The sequence below is a fragment of the Hippoglossus hippoglossus genome, chromosome 21, assembly GCF_009819705.1.
Source record: "Hippoglossus hippoglossus isolate fHipHip1 chromosome 21, fHipHip1.pri, whole genome shotgun sequence".
NCBI lineage: Eukaryota > Metazoa > Chordata > Actinopteri > Pleuronectiformes > Pleuronectidae > Hippoglossus > Hippoglossus hippoglossus.
Genome location: NC_047171.1, coordinates 17,903,702 through 17,920,023, shown reverse-complemented (window position 1 = coordinate 17,920,023; position 16,322 = coordinate 17,903,702). Strand labels below are relative to the sequence as shown.

General features: G+C 42.4%; 3 protein-coding genes across 8 annotated transcripts; 1 reads left to right on the top strand and 2 right to left on the bottom strand.

The window, feature by feature from the left end:
- Positions 1-240: 240 nt before the first annotated feature.
- cracdla (cracd like a) lies at positions 241-8,661 on the bottom strand. Of its 4 annotated transcripts, XM_034574923.1 has the most exons (11): positions 8,334-8,661; positions 7,384-7,425; positions 7,111-7,170; positions 6,406-6,550; positions 6,163-6,298; positions 5,935-6,084; positions 4,775-5,023; positions 3,531-4,692; positions 1,939-2,939; positions 846-966; positions 241-749 (listed from the first exon to the last, which is right to left on the bottom strand). In XM_034574923.1, exons 3-11 carry the CDS (start codon positions 7,157-7,159, stop codon positions 556-558), a joined length of 3,207 nt encoding a protein of 1,068 aa, XP_034430814.1. In that variant the 5' UTR covers positions 7,160-7,170; positions 7,384-7,425; positions 8,334-8,661; the 3' UTR covers positions 241-555. The 4 variants fall into 4 exon arrangements, with proteins under 4 accessions (XP_034430814.1, XP_034430813.1, XP_034430817.1 ...); XM_034574922.1 differs by lacking the exon at positions 7,384-7,425; XM_034574926.1 differs by lacking the exon at positions 7,384-7,425 and having other exon boundaries at positions 3,531-4,689.
- Positions 8,662-10,200: 1,539 nt separating this feature from the next.
- LOC117755270 (caldesmon-like) lies at positions 10,201-13,623 on the top strand. Its single transcript, XM_034574930.1, has 2 exons — positions 10,201-10,207; positions 12,237-13,623. Exon 2 carries the CDS (start codon positions 12,542-12,544, stop codon positions 13,535-13,537), a length of 996 nt encoding a protein of 331 aa, XP_034430821.1. The 5' UTR covers positions 10,201-10,207; positions 12,237-12,541; the 3' UTR covers positions 13,538-13,623.
- A 611-nt stretch (positions 13,624-14,234) lies between these two features.
- mitd1 (MIT, microtubule interacting and transport, domain containing 1) lies at positions 14,235-16,316 on the bottom strand. Of its 3 annotated transcripts, none has more exons than XM_034574933.1 (7): positions 16,028-16,316; positions 15,840-15,944; positions 15,431-15,567; positions 15,098-15,184; positions 14,895-15,004; positions 14,746-14,806; positions 14,235-14,652 (listed from the first exon to the last, which is right to left on the bottom strand). In XM_034574933.1, the coding sequence occupies exons 1-7, from the start codon at positions 16,170-16,172 to the stop codon at positions 14,557-14,559; spliced, it is 741 nt and encodes a 246-aa protein (XP_034430824.1). In that variant the 5' UTR covers positions 16,173-16,316; the 3' UTR covers positions 14,235-14,556. The 3 variants fall into 3 exon arrangements, with proteins under 3 accessions (XP_034430824.1, XP_034430822.1, XP_034430823.1); XM_034574931.1 differs by having other exon boundaries at positions 14,895-15,007; positions 16,028-16,315; XM_034574932.1 differs by having other exon boundaries at positions 14,895-15,007; positions 15,840-15,941; positions 16,028-16,314.
- Between the last annotated feature and the right edge of the window lie 6 nt (positions 16,317-16,322).

The window sequence follows — 16,322 nt, the reverse complement described above, 5'->3', positions numbered from 1 at the left end:
GCTGCCTATGAAAAGTACTTTGTAATGTGGATTTTGAAAAGTATACTATAACCAAATTATTATTATTATCATCAGATGTTATTCCACTCACTGACATTGTCCAAACCCTTGTTACTGCCTCATCTCAACCAGTTATGAGGTCATTTCTGATGTTATTAAAGCAGTATATAATGTGCATATTGTACTGGGTTACTGTGACTTTGCCATCGTACATAAAGGGACTCCACAAGTGATATTAAATTTGTTGTTTATTTAACATACAGTGTCAACAGCTGTATGATGAATCAGATAAAACATGATTCTGATCTCTCATCTTAAAGTGGGTTTGGTGCAGAGGGATCATAGTGAACTTTTCAACATGTACTCAACATTAACAATTAACAATTACATACAATTCAAACACAACAGCCTCACAACATAAATTATCACAGTATCCGCATCATTCTAACAGTCACCCCAAACATTCAGCTCATTAACCTTGATAAAGGTGGTATTTGTCTGCAGGGCAGCTCATCTTCATGTGGCCATATTCTTTATATTTGTCTCTTTTCCCTCTTAGTCCATGGTCTTGTCACTCCAGGCCATTGACTTTCTCTTCGCCAGTTCCATCCAGGACGGCTTGCCACTGTCCGACATGGACCGCAACTCTGACGACTGTGTGGGGGACGATGAGGGCGAAAAAGATGCAGGGTTTTTCCGGAGCCATTTGTCCTCACTGGGCCTGTCCGGGACTTTGGTGGGGGTCGACTCTAAACAACAACAAACAAAACTTGTGTCACATTGCTGTAATGCGAGATACTGACTTTCTATAGGTGTCATAATGATTATACTGTATGTAAAAGCACCTGTAAGTTTTACCCCTGGTCTTCCTTCTGGTTTTGTGTCTGTGCTCAGAGACGTTGTATTGGCAGAGACAGGAGATTCATCTGATGACTGCACTTCTGATTGAGCGTTCTTCAATTCCACCTGAGAAGAGCTGAGAGTTAGAACATCTACTCAGGATAGAATAGCAGTCCACGAACCAGGAAGTTAAAGGATGAATCTCTGAATCTGAATAATATTCACCTCTGACAAGGAGGATAGGTTTTCCTTTGTTTGTTTGTTTATTTGCCGCATTGTGGAGAGGTGAGACATAACATAACAAAGAACCCATTCATTTTTGGTCCAGGAATTATTTTTCTTAGACTTAACATGATAGGGGGGTTTTCAACGTTTTCGTTGATTTTTCAGAGAATGAGTCATAGATCTTAATGAATTAAATCCGGCACGTTTAGGGAACTGATATTTATGAGTGTCTGCAATTGGTGCAGATCCAAATAATAATAATCAGGTTCTAGTGAATTTAAATGTGGTTTCATGAGGGGACTGTTGGTCCTTGGCGGAGGTGAGTGCCAATCTTTTTATATTTACATTATATATCACATATCCGTTCAGCAGTTATGAACATAGGCATGTTCATGCAATTTATTTTAAGTCAATCCCACATTTACCTCTCTGCAGCTGTAAATGCTGATTAGGGCATCTGAGTTGTCACAAACAAAAACACCTTTATACTCTTGTTTGAGTAATGTTTGCTATCAAACAACTGTTTCGGAAGGTTGAAGGAAACCTCCTTGACATATTCACCAATTTGCCAGGGAATAATTTATGGATCTTGATTTAAAAAAATCAGGCATGTTCAGGGAACTGATGTGTGTGTGCAATTTGGTGCAGCTTGATTGAATTTAAGGGGACTGTTAGGCCTCGGCATTGGTGTGTGCTCTACTGAGTGTCATTCCCGTTGTGACCAGTTTTTAAAGATTTACAGGTTCAGCAGGAGGGAAGGTTTGAGACTGAGACAAGGCAAGGAAAGGGTGAGGATTTGTTACAGAGAAGAAAACTGTAGTGTATTACTAGACTTATACTTTATGTCGTTTTCACAGTTGCAAAGTTACAAACCTCCTTCGCTCCAGCTGGTGTGACCCACTCTGGCTGTTTTTGCAGAAAAGCAGCCCTCTCGCTCACTGACCCGCCCCAAGCTGCTCGTCTTCCTATGGGTGAGGGACCCTCTTTTTCCTGCACGTTGGCATCTCTTTCCCCTTTTCCCAGGGCCGACACTGGGGGAGGAGGAGCTGTGATCGATGTGGTGGTGGAAACTGAAGCTGTGGGTTTGAGCTGGTTGGTGGGGTGGACACCTCGATTAGTCCAAGCAGGTGGCTGGGAGGTGGCGTGCTGGCTTGAGGAAGATTGTGCAAGACACTGGGTGGCGCTCCCCTGCAGTGCAAACTGAGACGAGGTGTCTGCTTGTGTAGAAGAACGTAGGGGAAACTGTGGGGTCCATGGCTTGGTCTGTACAGGTGGATGAGACAGACACTGTGAGGCAAACTGAGTTGTACTTGGGTGTGACTGGGCTTCATTGGTTTGTTTGGATGTTTGTGCTTCTTTAGGAGTGTCTGACAGACCAGTAGCTACCGTTGTCGTGTTCTGTTGCACTGACACTAGTGATGGTTGGACAGCTTGTGCTTGACTTGTACTTTGCACCGTTGCTGTTTTCACTGTATCACTTGATGGCTGATTTGCAGCCTGCGATGGTGTTGAGCCCTGCTGCATTTTAGCAATCTGTGCCTGCGTTTGTGCACCAATCTGTGTCTCTGTTCGAGTCGTCGGCTGCACTTGTGCTTGCGGTCGAGCCACAGTCTGCGCGCCTGTTAGGTCTCTGGGGAACCTGCCCGTGAAGAGCTGCTGCAGGGTCCTGGTCTTTTCCATTGCAAGGCTCATCCAGGACACTTCAGACAATGCTGGTGCGGGGGCAGACTGGGGCTCCTGAGGCACAGAGGGGGCAGTCGCTACTTCTCTGGCGTCTGAGGAGGTTGCTCGGACCTCTGCAGACGTGATGGAAGAATTGCCTGTCGATGGTAAGGTATTCTTGAGTGGAAGGGAGGAGCCAGATGGGGTTGGATCTGTGGAGGAGATGCAAATCTGTTAGACACACTTGACAGCACTATTAAAGTTAGCCTGGGTGGCATTTTAATGAGTGCAAAGGTCGTTTGTGATCAGTAAGAATCTTATCTCTCTGGAGAGATAATTTACGCTGTGGGACCTCCTTTCAAAGGTGCAGCACTGCAGAGTGAATCAATGATTAACTTTACACGAGACTGAAAAATATGGCTGCGTGTTGCGATTTTAAACCATGGCTCGTTGCACAATATGGAGTAAACAAGTGTTATTTTTTTTGTCATTACCTGAAACTCCCAAGCCAAAGCCAAAACCCAACCGTCCCCTAATGAAAGTGCATTTAAATTCACTAGATCTGGATTTTTATTTGGATCTGCACCAAATTTCACACACTCATCAATAAATGTTAAAGAAAGTGAAAAGGAAAATCCTGGATCTGTCACCCTGTTCTGGTTTGATACCAAAATGTTAAGGATTCTTTCCTGAACCGTATGGCATCTTTCCACTAAGTTTCGTTGTCATACATGACATAGTTTGGACAAAAACCTAATCTACTTTGCGGAGGTAGTAGATTAACGATTTCTCAAAAAACTCACCTGACACTCTGATGTCTCCAGAGGTGGATGGGGTAGAAGAGATGAGCGGCTTTTTAGACACGTAGCCGACATTATCGCTCATCTCCTGTCTGTTTTGTTTGTCACACTGGTCCTCACTGACTGGCGGCTTAGAGAAATGGTTAGGGGTCGGATCAGCTCGAACTTTCATCGATTGAGACATTGAGCGTAGTTTCACACCAAATGCTGTCTTCCCTTCTTCCTCCTGGACCTCCTCCTGTGCTTCCACTGCTTCCTCCACCTCCTCCCGGCTGCTCTCCACCTCCTCCTTTGCTGAAGTCCCTGTGTCTGCGGCTGCATTTTTAGACGCAGATGCCACTGGTTCTGTCTTTTTGAGGCTGTCCATCTTATCCCATGTAATTCCTGAGCCTTTGCGTAGAGATCCCTCTTGCTTAAGGCGTCCCACAACTCTGTCTTTAAGTTCCTCCTTTTCCCTTAAGCCTGCAACACGTTTCTCCTCTGTTCCCCCTTTGCTCTTGTGCCTGGCTTCGGCTTGTATCAGCACTCCCACAAAACTGCTCGATCGGGGTCTCTCACTATCTCGTTTTTTGGCAGTGGTGATGGAGAAATGGAAGGACCCAGATCCTGGGCCAGATCTCTTTATTCCTCTTATGCTCTCTGTCTCATCTTTAACCTGCTGTTGAATAGAGGATTGCCTGGATGCCAGTGCTGAGCTGGAGGTAGAGGAGATCTGGTCCGAGGTCTCTTTAGTCATTCCAGTCTTTTTAAGAGTATTCCTCTTGTCGTGGAACATTACTTGTATCTCAGAATCCCCCTCTCTTTTGGTTTTGAGTTCTGACTCTATAAAGGATGAATGTGGACGTTCACTGGACGTAACATCCACTGGTCTTTGAGGCTTAGGTCGAAGAACCTGTGAGGAGATAGAGGGTTTTCTCCAAGGAGGAGCAGGGTCCGTTTGGGAAGAAGTCAAACCGGATGATTTGGGGGCTTCTTCTAAAGTTATTGGTGCAACCTCTGGGGATTTGGTAGGAAGGTGCTGAGCTATGGTCGTAGTATCTGCTTCTCTTTTTTCTGTTTCCAGCGACACCTTGTCTGGAGCACAAAGCCGCTGCTCCTCTTCTTCCACATACTCAGGGTGGTCAATGTTGTTCAGGGCCTGTGACGGAAGCCCAAAATCAGTCTGCTTAAAAAAACAAAGACAGAGAGGTCATGAAAGTAAATGAGTTGTGCTGTGTGTTGTTTGACGAACAGTACGAATCACTCACTGTAGCGAGTCTCTTCTGGGTCCTGGCCCGTTGGTTTCTGGGCTTGACGGACATCCGGTGGCGTGCAGCAGAGGTATCCAGGCAGGGGGTGAACTGAGCAGGAGAACTGAAGTCCAACGTACTGTCAATGATGGGGGAAATGGATGGGACAGTAGGAGGTAAAGGATGGGATGGAAACTGGGGCACAAGCTTGGTCAGTGCAGGTTTGGAGATAGGTGAGAGAGGACGAAAGGATGGCTGGGATATGGTCTGAAAAGAAGAAATTAATAAAATGTTATTCATCATATTCATTCCCTTATACACCTAAACCTAACCTGACTCTGCCCTACCTGCTCAGTCTATAGTTTTCAAATCGTCAACTAATCCCACGAAAAGAAAAGAAAAACAATGAACTATCTCTGTGGCCTATACCACCACTGTTTCCACATATTCCTGAACTAGAATGAACATATGAGCACTATAGATTATTGTGAGTCACTTCCTCAAACACTGTCCTGCAGGTGTAAATACTCACTAGTGCACGAACTGTGTAGTAGTTTGTGTATTGTGAAAATCATTGGTTTAACCATGCAAAAACCATGAAAGGCTAAATACCAACAACATATGGTTAGAGGACCCTCCCCCCAAAAAAACATTTGATTCCTGTTTTTGTAATGTGTGGGAAAATTTAGAGTACCAAGATATATTTTTTTTTACGATTTAAAAGGGATTTATTTGAAATATAGGGGATTTTGGATTTTCACCTGCCTTTTAATCAAGTTTTTAACTAAACCAAATCCATATGCTCCGATTTAAATGGATCAGGGAAATGTCCACTATTTAGAGGTTTTCCCTCATTGCAGGGTTTTGAGTTTTCACACTTTAAGATTATATTTTGTAAGAACAGCAAAGCACACACAAACATGAAGAAGTATTGAACTTCAAATGCACTGCCTCTAAACTGATGTGCACATATTGTTGGTGTTAACTTTTCTCATCTTCTCCTCTTGTTCCTGCTAAACATAAAGCTATGGCTCCAGAGGACAGTGTGACAGAGTTTAGCTAATGTACTGAGACTCTATGATGAGTATGACTTACAGAGCTTAATTTAAACATAAACTCATATACTTGAACTGATTAACCATGCAGATAACTCTCACTTAAGAGAGATGAATTATTACCTTGCAGACACCTCCCTGTGATGTAACATCACTTCCTGAGATGTCACGTGAGCTGTCATCCTCTGAGCGGCCGCACAGGTCCTCTGGACGTCTGACTGGCACAACCAGAGGTGGTGGCCCCAAATGCATCTTCTGCTGCTGAAGCTTGATCTATGATACCAGAGAACCTAGTGTTTAAACAAATAAAACTACATTTGTAAAGGCCCAAGTCGCAGCGAGAGTTTATACCTGCAGAGCTTTTATCTTGCTGTGAACATTCTCCTGGGATAAGACCCTGGCTGGTTCAGTGTCTGTCAGAACCTCATCAGCCTGAAAGATGCTGTCATGGGACAACGCTCGGGATCCAATCATTCCCTGGGAGCATCTGAGGTAGCAAAACAAAAATAGTGTAAACGATTAGATGAGAAATTTGGACAGAACATTGAGCTATAGAAGACATTTTTTAGGATTTACTGTCATATCGGCACTCACACCAAATCCTCCTCTGATCCTAGTCCCTGTTCTGCAGTGATGTCGCTGGACGACTGACTGTGTTTGGTGTTTTCCTCTCCACCTGTTCTCTTGTTCCGCCCGAAGAGACGAGTTCTGAGGGACTTGAGTTTGGACTTTTTGCGTCCTGACAGAGATTGAGATGAAGGAGATCCAGGTCACAGCAGCTCTCTCTCTTTCACTCACACACACACACACACACACACACACACAGTCGTGTCTCCATGACTACATTGACTTTTATTGATTTCCTGGAGACTTACTCTAACCTTAACCATAGTTACTACTTCATTAACCCTTACCCTAACCCTAACCTTAACCTTAACCTAACCTAACCTAACCTTAACTTAACTTAACTTAAACCTAACCTTACGTTATGGGGACTTGATTTTTGTCCCCATAATAAAGAAAAGTCCCCACAACATGAGTAATACCTATACCACACACACACTAGCATAATTTACATACTGTTGTCTAAATGATCTTTTCTAATTGTAACATCAGGCATGCGTCAGCTCGTGCTGAAGATTATTATCTATCACTGACGATAGCCGTGGCGTGTGCGAGTCACATGTTTCCGTGTTATGCTGACAAAGTCCTTTACTTTGATCGCTCGCTTTTGTCATCGAGTTGCTTCTCTCCCCACCATAATTCTCTCATGCAAAACGTCACAACAGATAATCTCACCTGGAATGTCTTCAGTGCCTTCTTCTATATCTCCAGAGGAAGCCTCCATTGGTCTGAGCTCTAAAGAAAAGTGCACAGGAAAGTGTGAAAAGAAAGGTACTGATAAGAAGCAACTAGGTATAGAGTTTTTAAAGGTTTGGCCTTGAACGTGGCATGATCTCTGTTCTCTATGGAGCTTGCATATGCACTTGATGCATTCGTGTGATTGCCAGAGGATGTGACAATGGACTTAAGGTTCAAAGGTTTATTGGTGTTATCAGGAACAGAACAAACCTTCACTGTAGCTCAGTGGGGTGTGGTAAAGAAAGTGTCTTCACGAGCAACACAATACAAACAAAGACACTTTAACAAGAGCATAGTACACAATAGAAAAGTGCAGCCTCATGAAGAAAACCCACTATGCAGGTTCAAAGCAGGAGGATTTCGGGTACGGCAAAGCTGAGTGCAGCCTGGATAACTCTGGAAAAAGCTAAAGCTCAAATTTTTCATCTCAGCCAGCTTCAGTCTTGCCTGACAAACATCCAAATTGGGTTGTAATGTTAATGGGTGCAATAATCAGTGCAGGGAGTGTGTTTGCTCTGTTTTACAGACTTGCCTACCCCCGATGATACTGCTCTGTTAGTGATTTGCACACACCAGGTTCTGTGTTTCATCCACTTCTCCCTGTGTATCCTAGAAACTGCATGGTGTCAACAAAGCTTTATCCTTTACAGCACGGCTGCTTGATAAGACCAGATGTGTCTGCACTTCCCATATCACTCAACAGGCTCAAACACAACCTCTTAAGATATAGGCACATAAACGCAGCTCGACACTCTGAAAGTTGCCTGTGGTGTCATATTTTGACTTACATAACGTTTGAACCTCTCGCCCTACAAATGAATTTCTACTCGTCAGTGGAATTACCACCACAGGGAATGAAAAAGTGTTCATGCATCAGGCATGCCATCCGGTGAGCCAAGCTATAGCCCCAACAGAAACGAGGATAATCTCATGGATTATTGACATTGCAGAGAGATCCTTGTAAGATTTCACAGCACCATAATCTACAACAACAGCTTAATCACAAACTTCTCTTGCCGCGTATGCCACTGCACAACATTCACCTGACATGCACAGGAAAAGTAGCTCTGATTCTCAATGTGAAAACCTGTAAAACACACACACACACACACACACATACACACACACACACTTTGCAGTACAACAATGAATGAATTTACCCAGCGTTCAGCAGCAGCAGCTCTGCTCCCCTTCCTCCTGTTTGTCCTCCACTCTGCTTTGAGTTGTCCCGTGTCGGCTGTGTCCCTGTCCTAATGTTTAAACCTCAGGCTTGCGTCATGCACATCTGCGGATGGAGGGAGATGCAGAGGGAAGGGAGCGAGGGAAGTGGAAGAAGAAAGAAAGAACAGGCAGGGAGGGGAGAGAGAGCGACAGAGAGAGAGAGAGCGAGAGAAGGTCACTTTATGACAGGGTGAGCAAATGCACAAAGAGAAAAGAGGACAGGAGAGAAAGAGTGAGTGAGAGTGAGTGAGCAAGAGAGAGAGAGAGAGAGAGAGAGAGAGAGAGAGAGAGAGAGAGAGAGAGAGAGATATACTCTATTACATTAGTGGCACACTGTGGCCCTTTGCGCTAAGCTCCTTATAAAACGCTAACCTGATTTTAGGCCCAGAAATGAGAGTAGAGGGAAAAAATAAAGCTCCAGTTGGAAAGAGGACGAGGATACAGGAATTACAGCCCATAGAACTGTTTACACATTGAACCCCTGCAGGATCGCGTGTGGTGTATACACTTGCATTTATATCTTTATGAGGACCATTATGAGCATAGATCTCACCAGGTGAAGATATTTTGTCCGGTCCTCACTTTTTCAGAGAGCTTAAAAGGGGTGAAGACTTGGTTTATGGATTAGGGCTAAAATTATGTTTAGGATAGTGTTAGGCATTTAGTTGTGATGGTTAAGGTTAGGTTAAGGGTTAGGGTTAGGGTTAGGCATTTAGTTGTGATGGTTAAGGTTAAGGGTAAGGGTTAGGGTTAGGGTTAGGGTTAACAGTTATCTTGATTACTCCCCCTGCCTCATCCAATCAGCAGTTGAACTGGGAGCCAAAGACAAAGGAATGGCCAACACACATCAGTCAATAGCTCTCCATCCCCATATAGTGGTCCCCTACTATCACACTGGATAGTATTTAGAGATGAGAGTATCGAGGCCACTGGGCTACAGTCAGTGAGAGGGAGGGAGAGCAGCAGAAAATATAAACCAGCAGAACATAAACCCAGCCACTGACATCTGAATTACATGCAACAAACCACATGCAGCATGTCAACAGTGACATAAGAGTCTGGGATGTGCTGTTTTTTTAATTCCAATTCCATTCATGGATTTGTTGTCGGTAATCTACACATACAGGACAATATGCATGAAGGCATATCTTACTTAAAATGGGTTTACAGCAAATGTATTGTCCTATAGAGGAGCTGTCTGTACATACTGACATTTCACTGACTTCCACTTGTAATGCAGTTTTTGTCCCTTTCGCTCAAGTAAAACAGAAAACAGCTATGATGGTCTCTGGTTCATGTGATTCGCTGATGGATTATAATTTTTTTCCTCTCAGAGCCCAGATGGGGCTGTGCATATCGAGATTAAGGCCGGTGGATAATCCGATCGCAGCACTGTTTGAACTCAGGAGCGTAACCATTCATACAAACAATTGATTCCCATGAATATTAAATGAGGGGATATTTTCTCTATGTTTGTTTTGGGAAAATTATTTAGTTCAATTCTCTTCAAATTCATATTAAGAGAGAGACACAAATCACTGCTACCACAGCATACTGATGGTTCACATACATTTATTTATATTACATTACATTATAGATGGTATGTTTTGGCATTAATAAGATTGTGTACATTGTGTGGGCCTTTCATGAACACCAGATGATATGTAAACTGAGGACTGCATATTTTGAAGTTGTGTGTCTAAAACCAGCAGAAACTTTTGTGTAAAGGTGGAATGGAATAAAAACTAGAAAAAAAAATTCCTGCTGAAAATGCAGTGTGAATGCTGAGTTGCTTTGCTGAATCAAGATGAGAGTGCACACTGGCTTTACTGAATGTGCAGGAAAGCAAAGCAGAAGACAGCTGAATGAGTTTAGTTTACTATGTAAACTTCCTTGAGATAATGTATTCTGTGATTTGTCACACAAATCAAATTCAATTTAATTGAATTAGTTCAATAGATTAAGTATTTCTTTGCTGAAAAAAAAAAACAAGATGAAGTGGAATAGTGGTATAGTAAATAACTGATGTTGAAGACTTTAATTAACTGAAAAAACTGTTGAAACGCAAAATCAACAATTGGATGACAAAGTCTGAATGGAATTCTAGAAGCATGTGTGTTTGTGAGTGTGTGTGTGTGTGTGTTAAAAACTGTGATTATATGCATCATATCAATGAGTTGTCCCCACAGAAATAGTTGAAAAAAAGGGTGTTTAATCAGCTCATCAGATGCACTTGTGTGTGTCTAACAGAGGAGCACCACTGCAGAAATACTCAAAACAAATTCTCATTACACAAAAAACATACTTCATATTGATGATATTTTTAACAGAAGGCTTCCAGGATGCTTTGCCAAACCCAAACATCTCACACAATAATCCCCAAAAATGACTGGCATATGAAAGTTTTAAAATCCCATTTCTGACTTTGATCTAAAGGTCAGGCAACATGGGGCTTATGAAGGCTCCTCTGGTTGTTTAAGGTTTTACTGTGAATTAAGAACAGGTCCTAGCACAAACTTATCTACAAAATGAGTCACAATTTATGTACACGAAGTGAATGTTGGAGCTGCAAGAGAAAAGACGATCCAAAATGTATAAAAAAACAGAGAAAAAATCTAGAATGTCACCACTCTAGGAGCTTGGTCAACAAATACATCAAAGGAATTGGTGAATCCTTTTATGATTGTGGTGAGATCAAATCATTTTAGGACCCCGGGTGTCATTAATCTGCTGACTGGCTGTTGGACACACACCACTCCTCTGGCAATAATTGTTGATATTTGATACAACACAGTAGATTGGGACTGAATGTGAAAGCAACAAATGTCATTGTTGGAAAGTATTTTGTTTTGTCTTCCTAATACTGACATTTTTGGTGAGGAGATTGAGGACGAGATTGAGGACGAGATTGAGGAGGAGATTGAGGGGGAGATTCAGGGACAGAATGAGGAGGAGATTGAGAAAGAGACTGAGGAGGAGATTGAGGAGGAGACTGAGGAGAAGATTCAGGGACAGAATGAGGAGGAGATTGAGAAAGAGACTGAGGAGAAGTACTTCACATCCGATTCTGAGGAGAAGTACTTAACATCCGATTCTGAGGAGGTAACTGTATATACTAAAAATAAACAAAAAACACCACAAGCACAAAAATGATTTCATATTTTGAATTAAAAACAGCTACAGACTTCAGCCCACCTAAATAAAATTATGAATAGACTTGAAATGAAATGAATCAGAGAAGGCATCATTTATTAATTTATTGATTATCTTATCTTGCAATCATTAATTTTTCATGGTAGTGTAGCCCATCTTGCATCTAATATTAACAATTATCGACTTAATTTCATCACTTGACTATATTTAAATATTTCTGTGCTATGAGTAAAATAAACATGTTAATAGCTTGATAAATATGATGAATTGAAAACATTGTTCAAGAATGAACGTGAATGAAAAAGAACAACTATCTTATGCTTCACAGCAGAGTGTATCCAGTACATCGAGAACTTCTAATAGACGACAAAGAGACCTACAAATGGAAAGAAAACCCAAAGCTGCTCTTGAGGAGGACTTGAAGATACCGAGAAGAGATCGAAGAGCCCTGAACAAGGAGCGAAAAGAAAAAGACGCTCTTTCAAAAGCTTTAAAGAATGCGCAAGCTCAAAAAAACAGTCTTCGTGTTGAAATGGAATACACGAAAATTAGAATGACTAATCTTAAGAGATCGGAGAAAGTTCACCAGGAAAGACACACAAAGCTTCAAAAGCAGATTAAAGAAATGACAGCTGATCACAAAAGCAATGAGGAGATGATCAAAAAACTAAAATGTGAGCTGCAATCAGTTCGAAAAGAGGAACTCTGTGAGCTGAGGCTGAGAAACCGTGAAAAAGACAAAGAAATCCGATCCCTTCACTTCAGTATTGAGAATCTTCAATGTAATATTGAAGCCAAGGGCAATACTATTTCCATACTGCAGGAGAAAGATACCCAGCGGGCCTCAGACCTCAAGGAGGAGCAGTCAAAAAATGTCAAACTCCAGAGGGATTATGAGGCTGCGGTCTCGCAACAGCAGCAGAGGGACAAAAAAGAACAGGTCCGGCTGACTGGTGAACTTGAGGATGCCCTATACAAGAGTCGGCTTGCTGAAATGCAGCATCAGGACGTCAGAGAAACTTGCAGAATACTTGAAGAAAAACTCAAGAGGGAGAAAGCCCGGCTCTCGAGAGCGATCACAAAAGTTGTGATGCAAAGGGAAGTCTCAGCAGCCACAGAGGGCATGACGTATGAGATGGAAACACTAAGGATAGAGAACAAGAATATCAGGGGTAAATTTGAGGCTTTGGAGGCAAAATATGACTTTCAATATAAAGGTGGAGCTCCCCATCCGACAGAGAGCAAGACAAGACAGGCCCAACATCAAGATGACATACAAAGGGCTATCTTGGAGGAGAGAGTCAATCAAACCGCCTCTGCTCTTGAAAGAGAAAGGGAGAGAGCCGATCAAACTTCCATTGCTCTTGAAAAAGAAAGGGAGAGACTTAATCAGACTGCCTCTGCTCTTGAAAGAGAAAGGGAGAGAGCCGATCAAACTTCCTTTGCTCTTGAAATAGAAAGGGCCAGACTCAATCAGACTGCCTCTGCTCTTGAAAGAGAAAGGGAGAGAGCCGATCAAACTTTCATTGCTCTTGAAAAAGAAAGGGCCACGTCTGAGAAGTGCCATGACGAACTCAACGAAGCTTTGGTCCAGCACACAAAAACGCAAGAGGAGCAGCACCGTTTGGCTGTAGACCTCCAGAAATCTCAGAACAAACTCAACTCTCAGACACAAGAGCAAACTAACGTTGCTTTGCATAAGGCAAAAGACGCTCTACACAGCCTTCAGAAGGAACACACAGCTCTTGAAAGGAAGCATGGCGAAATTAATTCTCATTACCGTGAGGTGCTTAAAAGTCCCTCTACCCTCCAAATAAGATATGAGAGGCTTGGCTTTGCGACAGGGGAACCCCGACCAGATTTCAGTCGACCTAAGTTCAACCTAGATTGGAGTAAACTTGGTTCATCCTTTCACGACTCCAAACCCTGCGGAACCCTGACCCCTGTCCATCAGAACCGAGATAATCATTTGACCTCAATGTGTAAATAATGTACATTTTGATCTGACATCTGAAGGTGCTCTGCATGTATATATAATGCATCAGTTTTCCATTGTTTGTAATAAAAAAATATGAAGTTCTTCTTAAATTATTCCAAAATCAACTGCAATTTTTTTAAATCATTAGCTGAAGAAAGAAGAAACAAGAAACATGTTGCTGAAAAACCTGAAAGGCAATGTGTGTGTGTTCCTGTACTTATATCTTTGTGAAGACCATTTTAATCATAGACCCTACAGAGTAAGGACATTTTGACCGGTCCTCACTTTTTCAATGGGCTGTTTAAGAGTTAAGACTTGGTTTTAGGGTTAGGGTTAGAATTAGGTTTAAGTTAGGGTTTGGTTAGGGTTAGACATTTAGCTTGGATGGTCAGGGTAAGGGCTAGGGAATGCATAATGTCAATGAGTGTCCTCACTAAGAGAGAAGTACAAGGTTGTATGTGTGTGTGTATTTGCATGTGTGTGTGAAAATCAAACAGATAATAATCGTTTCACACACAAAAGTAAGTACTAACTCAAAATCTACTTACTACTAACAGAACCACTTAGAAGTAGAAACCTTAGACTATGCTAGCCAAGTTACTACTTCTGCAGGACTTATTTTATCGTCACATGTACTTTAAAATCACTGAATATGTAAGTCACAGGAAAAGCTCAAAAGATTTTTGAAAAACACAGAGACGTTATGATGTTATACAAGCACTTTTAATAAATAAATAAAAAACTATTTAGAAACATTTCCACCAGGTGGCAGTATGACACCCTCAAAAAGACGCCTCAAAAGTGATGAAGATGAATCCAGAGAAGATATATAAAATATTCCAACACATAGTTGGTCGATAGTTAATACGTATCAGCGACGAGATGCGTAATGTAAGATGATGCTGATCATTATAGTTTACATGAAGGCAAAAATCCATCAGTAGAGCAGATGAGTATGTGTGTGTATTAAAGGCAGGGAAGTGGATGAAGTCCCTTGAGCTAGAATAACAGTAAATCCAGCTTGAGGAATATCATAGTGTTTTAGTGTGTTGGGTGTGAAAAATGTCAACAGTGGTCTCATGGCACTGTCTGAGGTCATAGTCACAATATCCAATAGAGAAGCGGCCCTGTGGGACGTAATGCAACAACATAGTTTACCACCAGAGCTCAATGTTCGATCACAATTAAAGGATTGATTACTATGAAGTGTGGAAACTCACCTTAGGTCTCTTGAAGTAATCCAATCCTCTTCCTATCTTTATGATCCAACCATTGTCAAACCTGTAAAAACTAAATTATATCTAGATTCCGGCCACAAAATAAAGTCACAGTGATGACAAATAGGAAGGCTGATGTGTGACAGCTGTACCTGATCTCCCTGTCGTGGATGGTGGAGGAGTACTGCACATCCAGATCCATTCCATGAGCACTGACACTCTCTTTGAGCTCAGCCAAAGCTCTTGTCTGTTGGCTGCTGTCCTGCTGCAGGAGCAAGCGAAGACAACAAACATCATATTACGACCAGCAGAGAGTGCAAAGGATGCAGTGGGTTATTATATACAAATAACCTACTTCATCCTGTGAGGTGAGGAGATGGATCCTCTTCACCTTGCATGGCGCTTTGAGCAGCATCTCGCAGAACCGAACAAAGTTGTAGAGCTGTGGTGGAGAGAGGGGATGAGGGGCATTTTGGATATGAGATACAGTACAAGGGTATGTTCATGTCTGAAAACAGCTTAACTATCGTGACTGTTTACAGCTGATTGTCTATAACAGAACTTTCTCACTTTGAACAAATTATGAGAAGATAGAAGAACTGGCTTCAGGTTATGAATTAGCTGGTCTGATTTATAATTTTCTTAAATGTGGTTAACTCATATTAACGAGTCATAACTACTTATGTACCTGGTGGGTGTGTCTTATGTATGGGTCCTCCACCCAGACCTCCGTCAGTGAACTGCTGATGTACGGCTTGAACAGAACCTCGTAGCTATGACCTGTAGCATCCTCCGGTATTTTATTCTGCTCATGGTACTTCCCGTCTGACAGGACAGAGGGAAACAAAATCAAAGTTAGAGGTGTGTGTGTGTGCGTGTGTGTGCGTGTATATATGTGTGTATGTATAGGTGAATGTTTGAATGTATGTTCGTATGTATGAATAGATGGATGGATGGATGGATTGATTAATGGATGGATGGATTGATGGATGACTGGATGGACAAGTAGATAGATGAATGGACGAATAGACGGATGGATGAGGTTCATGAATAGATGGATGGATGAATAGATGAATAAATTAATAGATGACATCTACCTTCTTTCATCTGGCTGACAAGAGCTTTGATCTGCTCGGCTCGGGCCATGTAGCCTTGTGTCTTCTCTCTGTAGTGTCCTCTCTTGGAATCATCCTTCACAGCTGCCGACAGAGGAAACAAGAAGAAACAGTGATGGCCCCTGTCTCCGTGTTCCCACTAATGTACCTGTGGAATCCAGACAACAGACCTTTCAACACGTCGATCAGCAGCTGGATTCCCTCCTGGTAGCAGACCAGAGACTCCGGGAGGCGGCCGCTGTGGTCCAGCTCCACCGCCCGTTTCAGGACGGACACGGCGGCGTTCTCCATCCCTGTCACGTGGTTCTGTGTCATGGTTGTGTCGCCTGTTGTTTTTCGACACGATTCTATAAAACGGACAACGTCGTCATGATTAAAAGTTGTTGAGAAACTCGCTGGAAGAAACGCTACTACTTCCTGATGGCTGAGAGCGAGAGCACCGCAAAAATAAGTCCGGGTGAAACA

Bases quoted from the DNA above. Each gene is read 5' to 3' on its own strand.
- cracdla (XM_034574923.1), bottom strand. From the start codon at position 7,159: ATGGAGGCTTCCTCTGGAGATATAGAAGAAGGCACTGAAGACATTCCA. The intron at 6,299-6,405 runs GTGAGTGCCGAT...TTGCTACCTCAG, and splicing joins GGATCAGAGGAGGATTTGGT to ATGCTCCCAGGGAATGATTG. The intron at 6,085-6,162 runs GTATAAACTCTC...CTGGTATCATAG, and splicing joins GCAAGATAAAAGCTCTGCAG to ATCAAGCTTCAGCAGCAGAA.
- LOC117755270 (XM_034574930.1), top strand. From the start codon at position 12,542: ATGCAGCATCAGGACGTCAGAGAAACTTGCAGAATACTTGAAGAAAAA.
- mitd1 (XM_034574931.1), bottom strand. From the start codon at position 16,172: ATGACACAGAACCACGTGACAGGGATGGAGAACGCCGCCGTGTCCGTC. The intron at 15,185-15,430 runs GTACATAAGTAG...TCTCCACCACAG, and splicing joins ACATAAGACACACCCACCAG to CTCTACAACTTTGTTCGGTT. The intron at 14,653-14,745 runs GTGAGTTTCCAC...TACGTCCCACAG, and splicing joins ATTACTTCAAGAGACCTAAG to GGCCGCTTCTCTATTGGATA.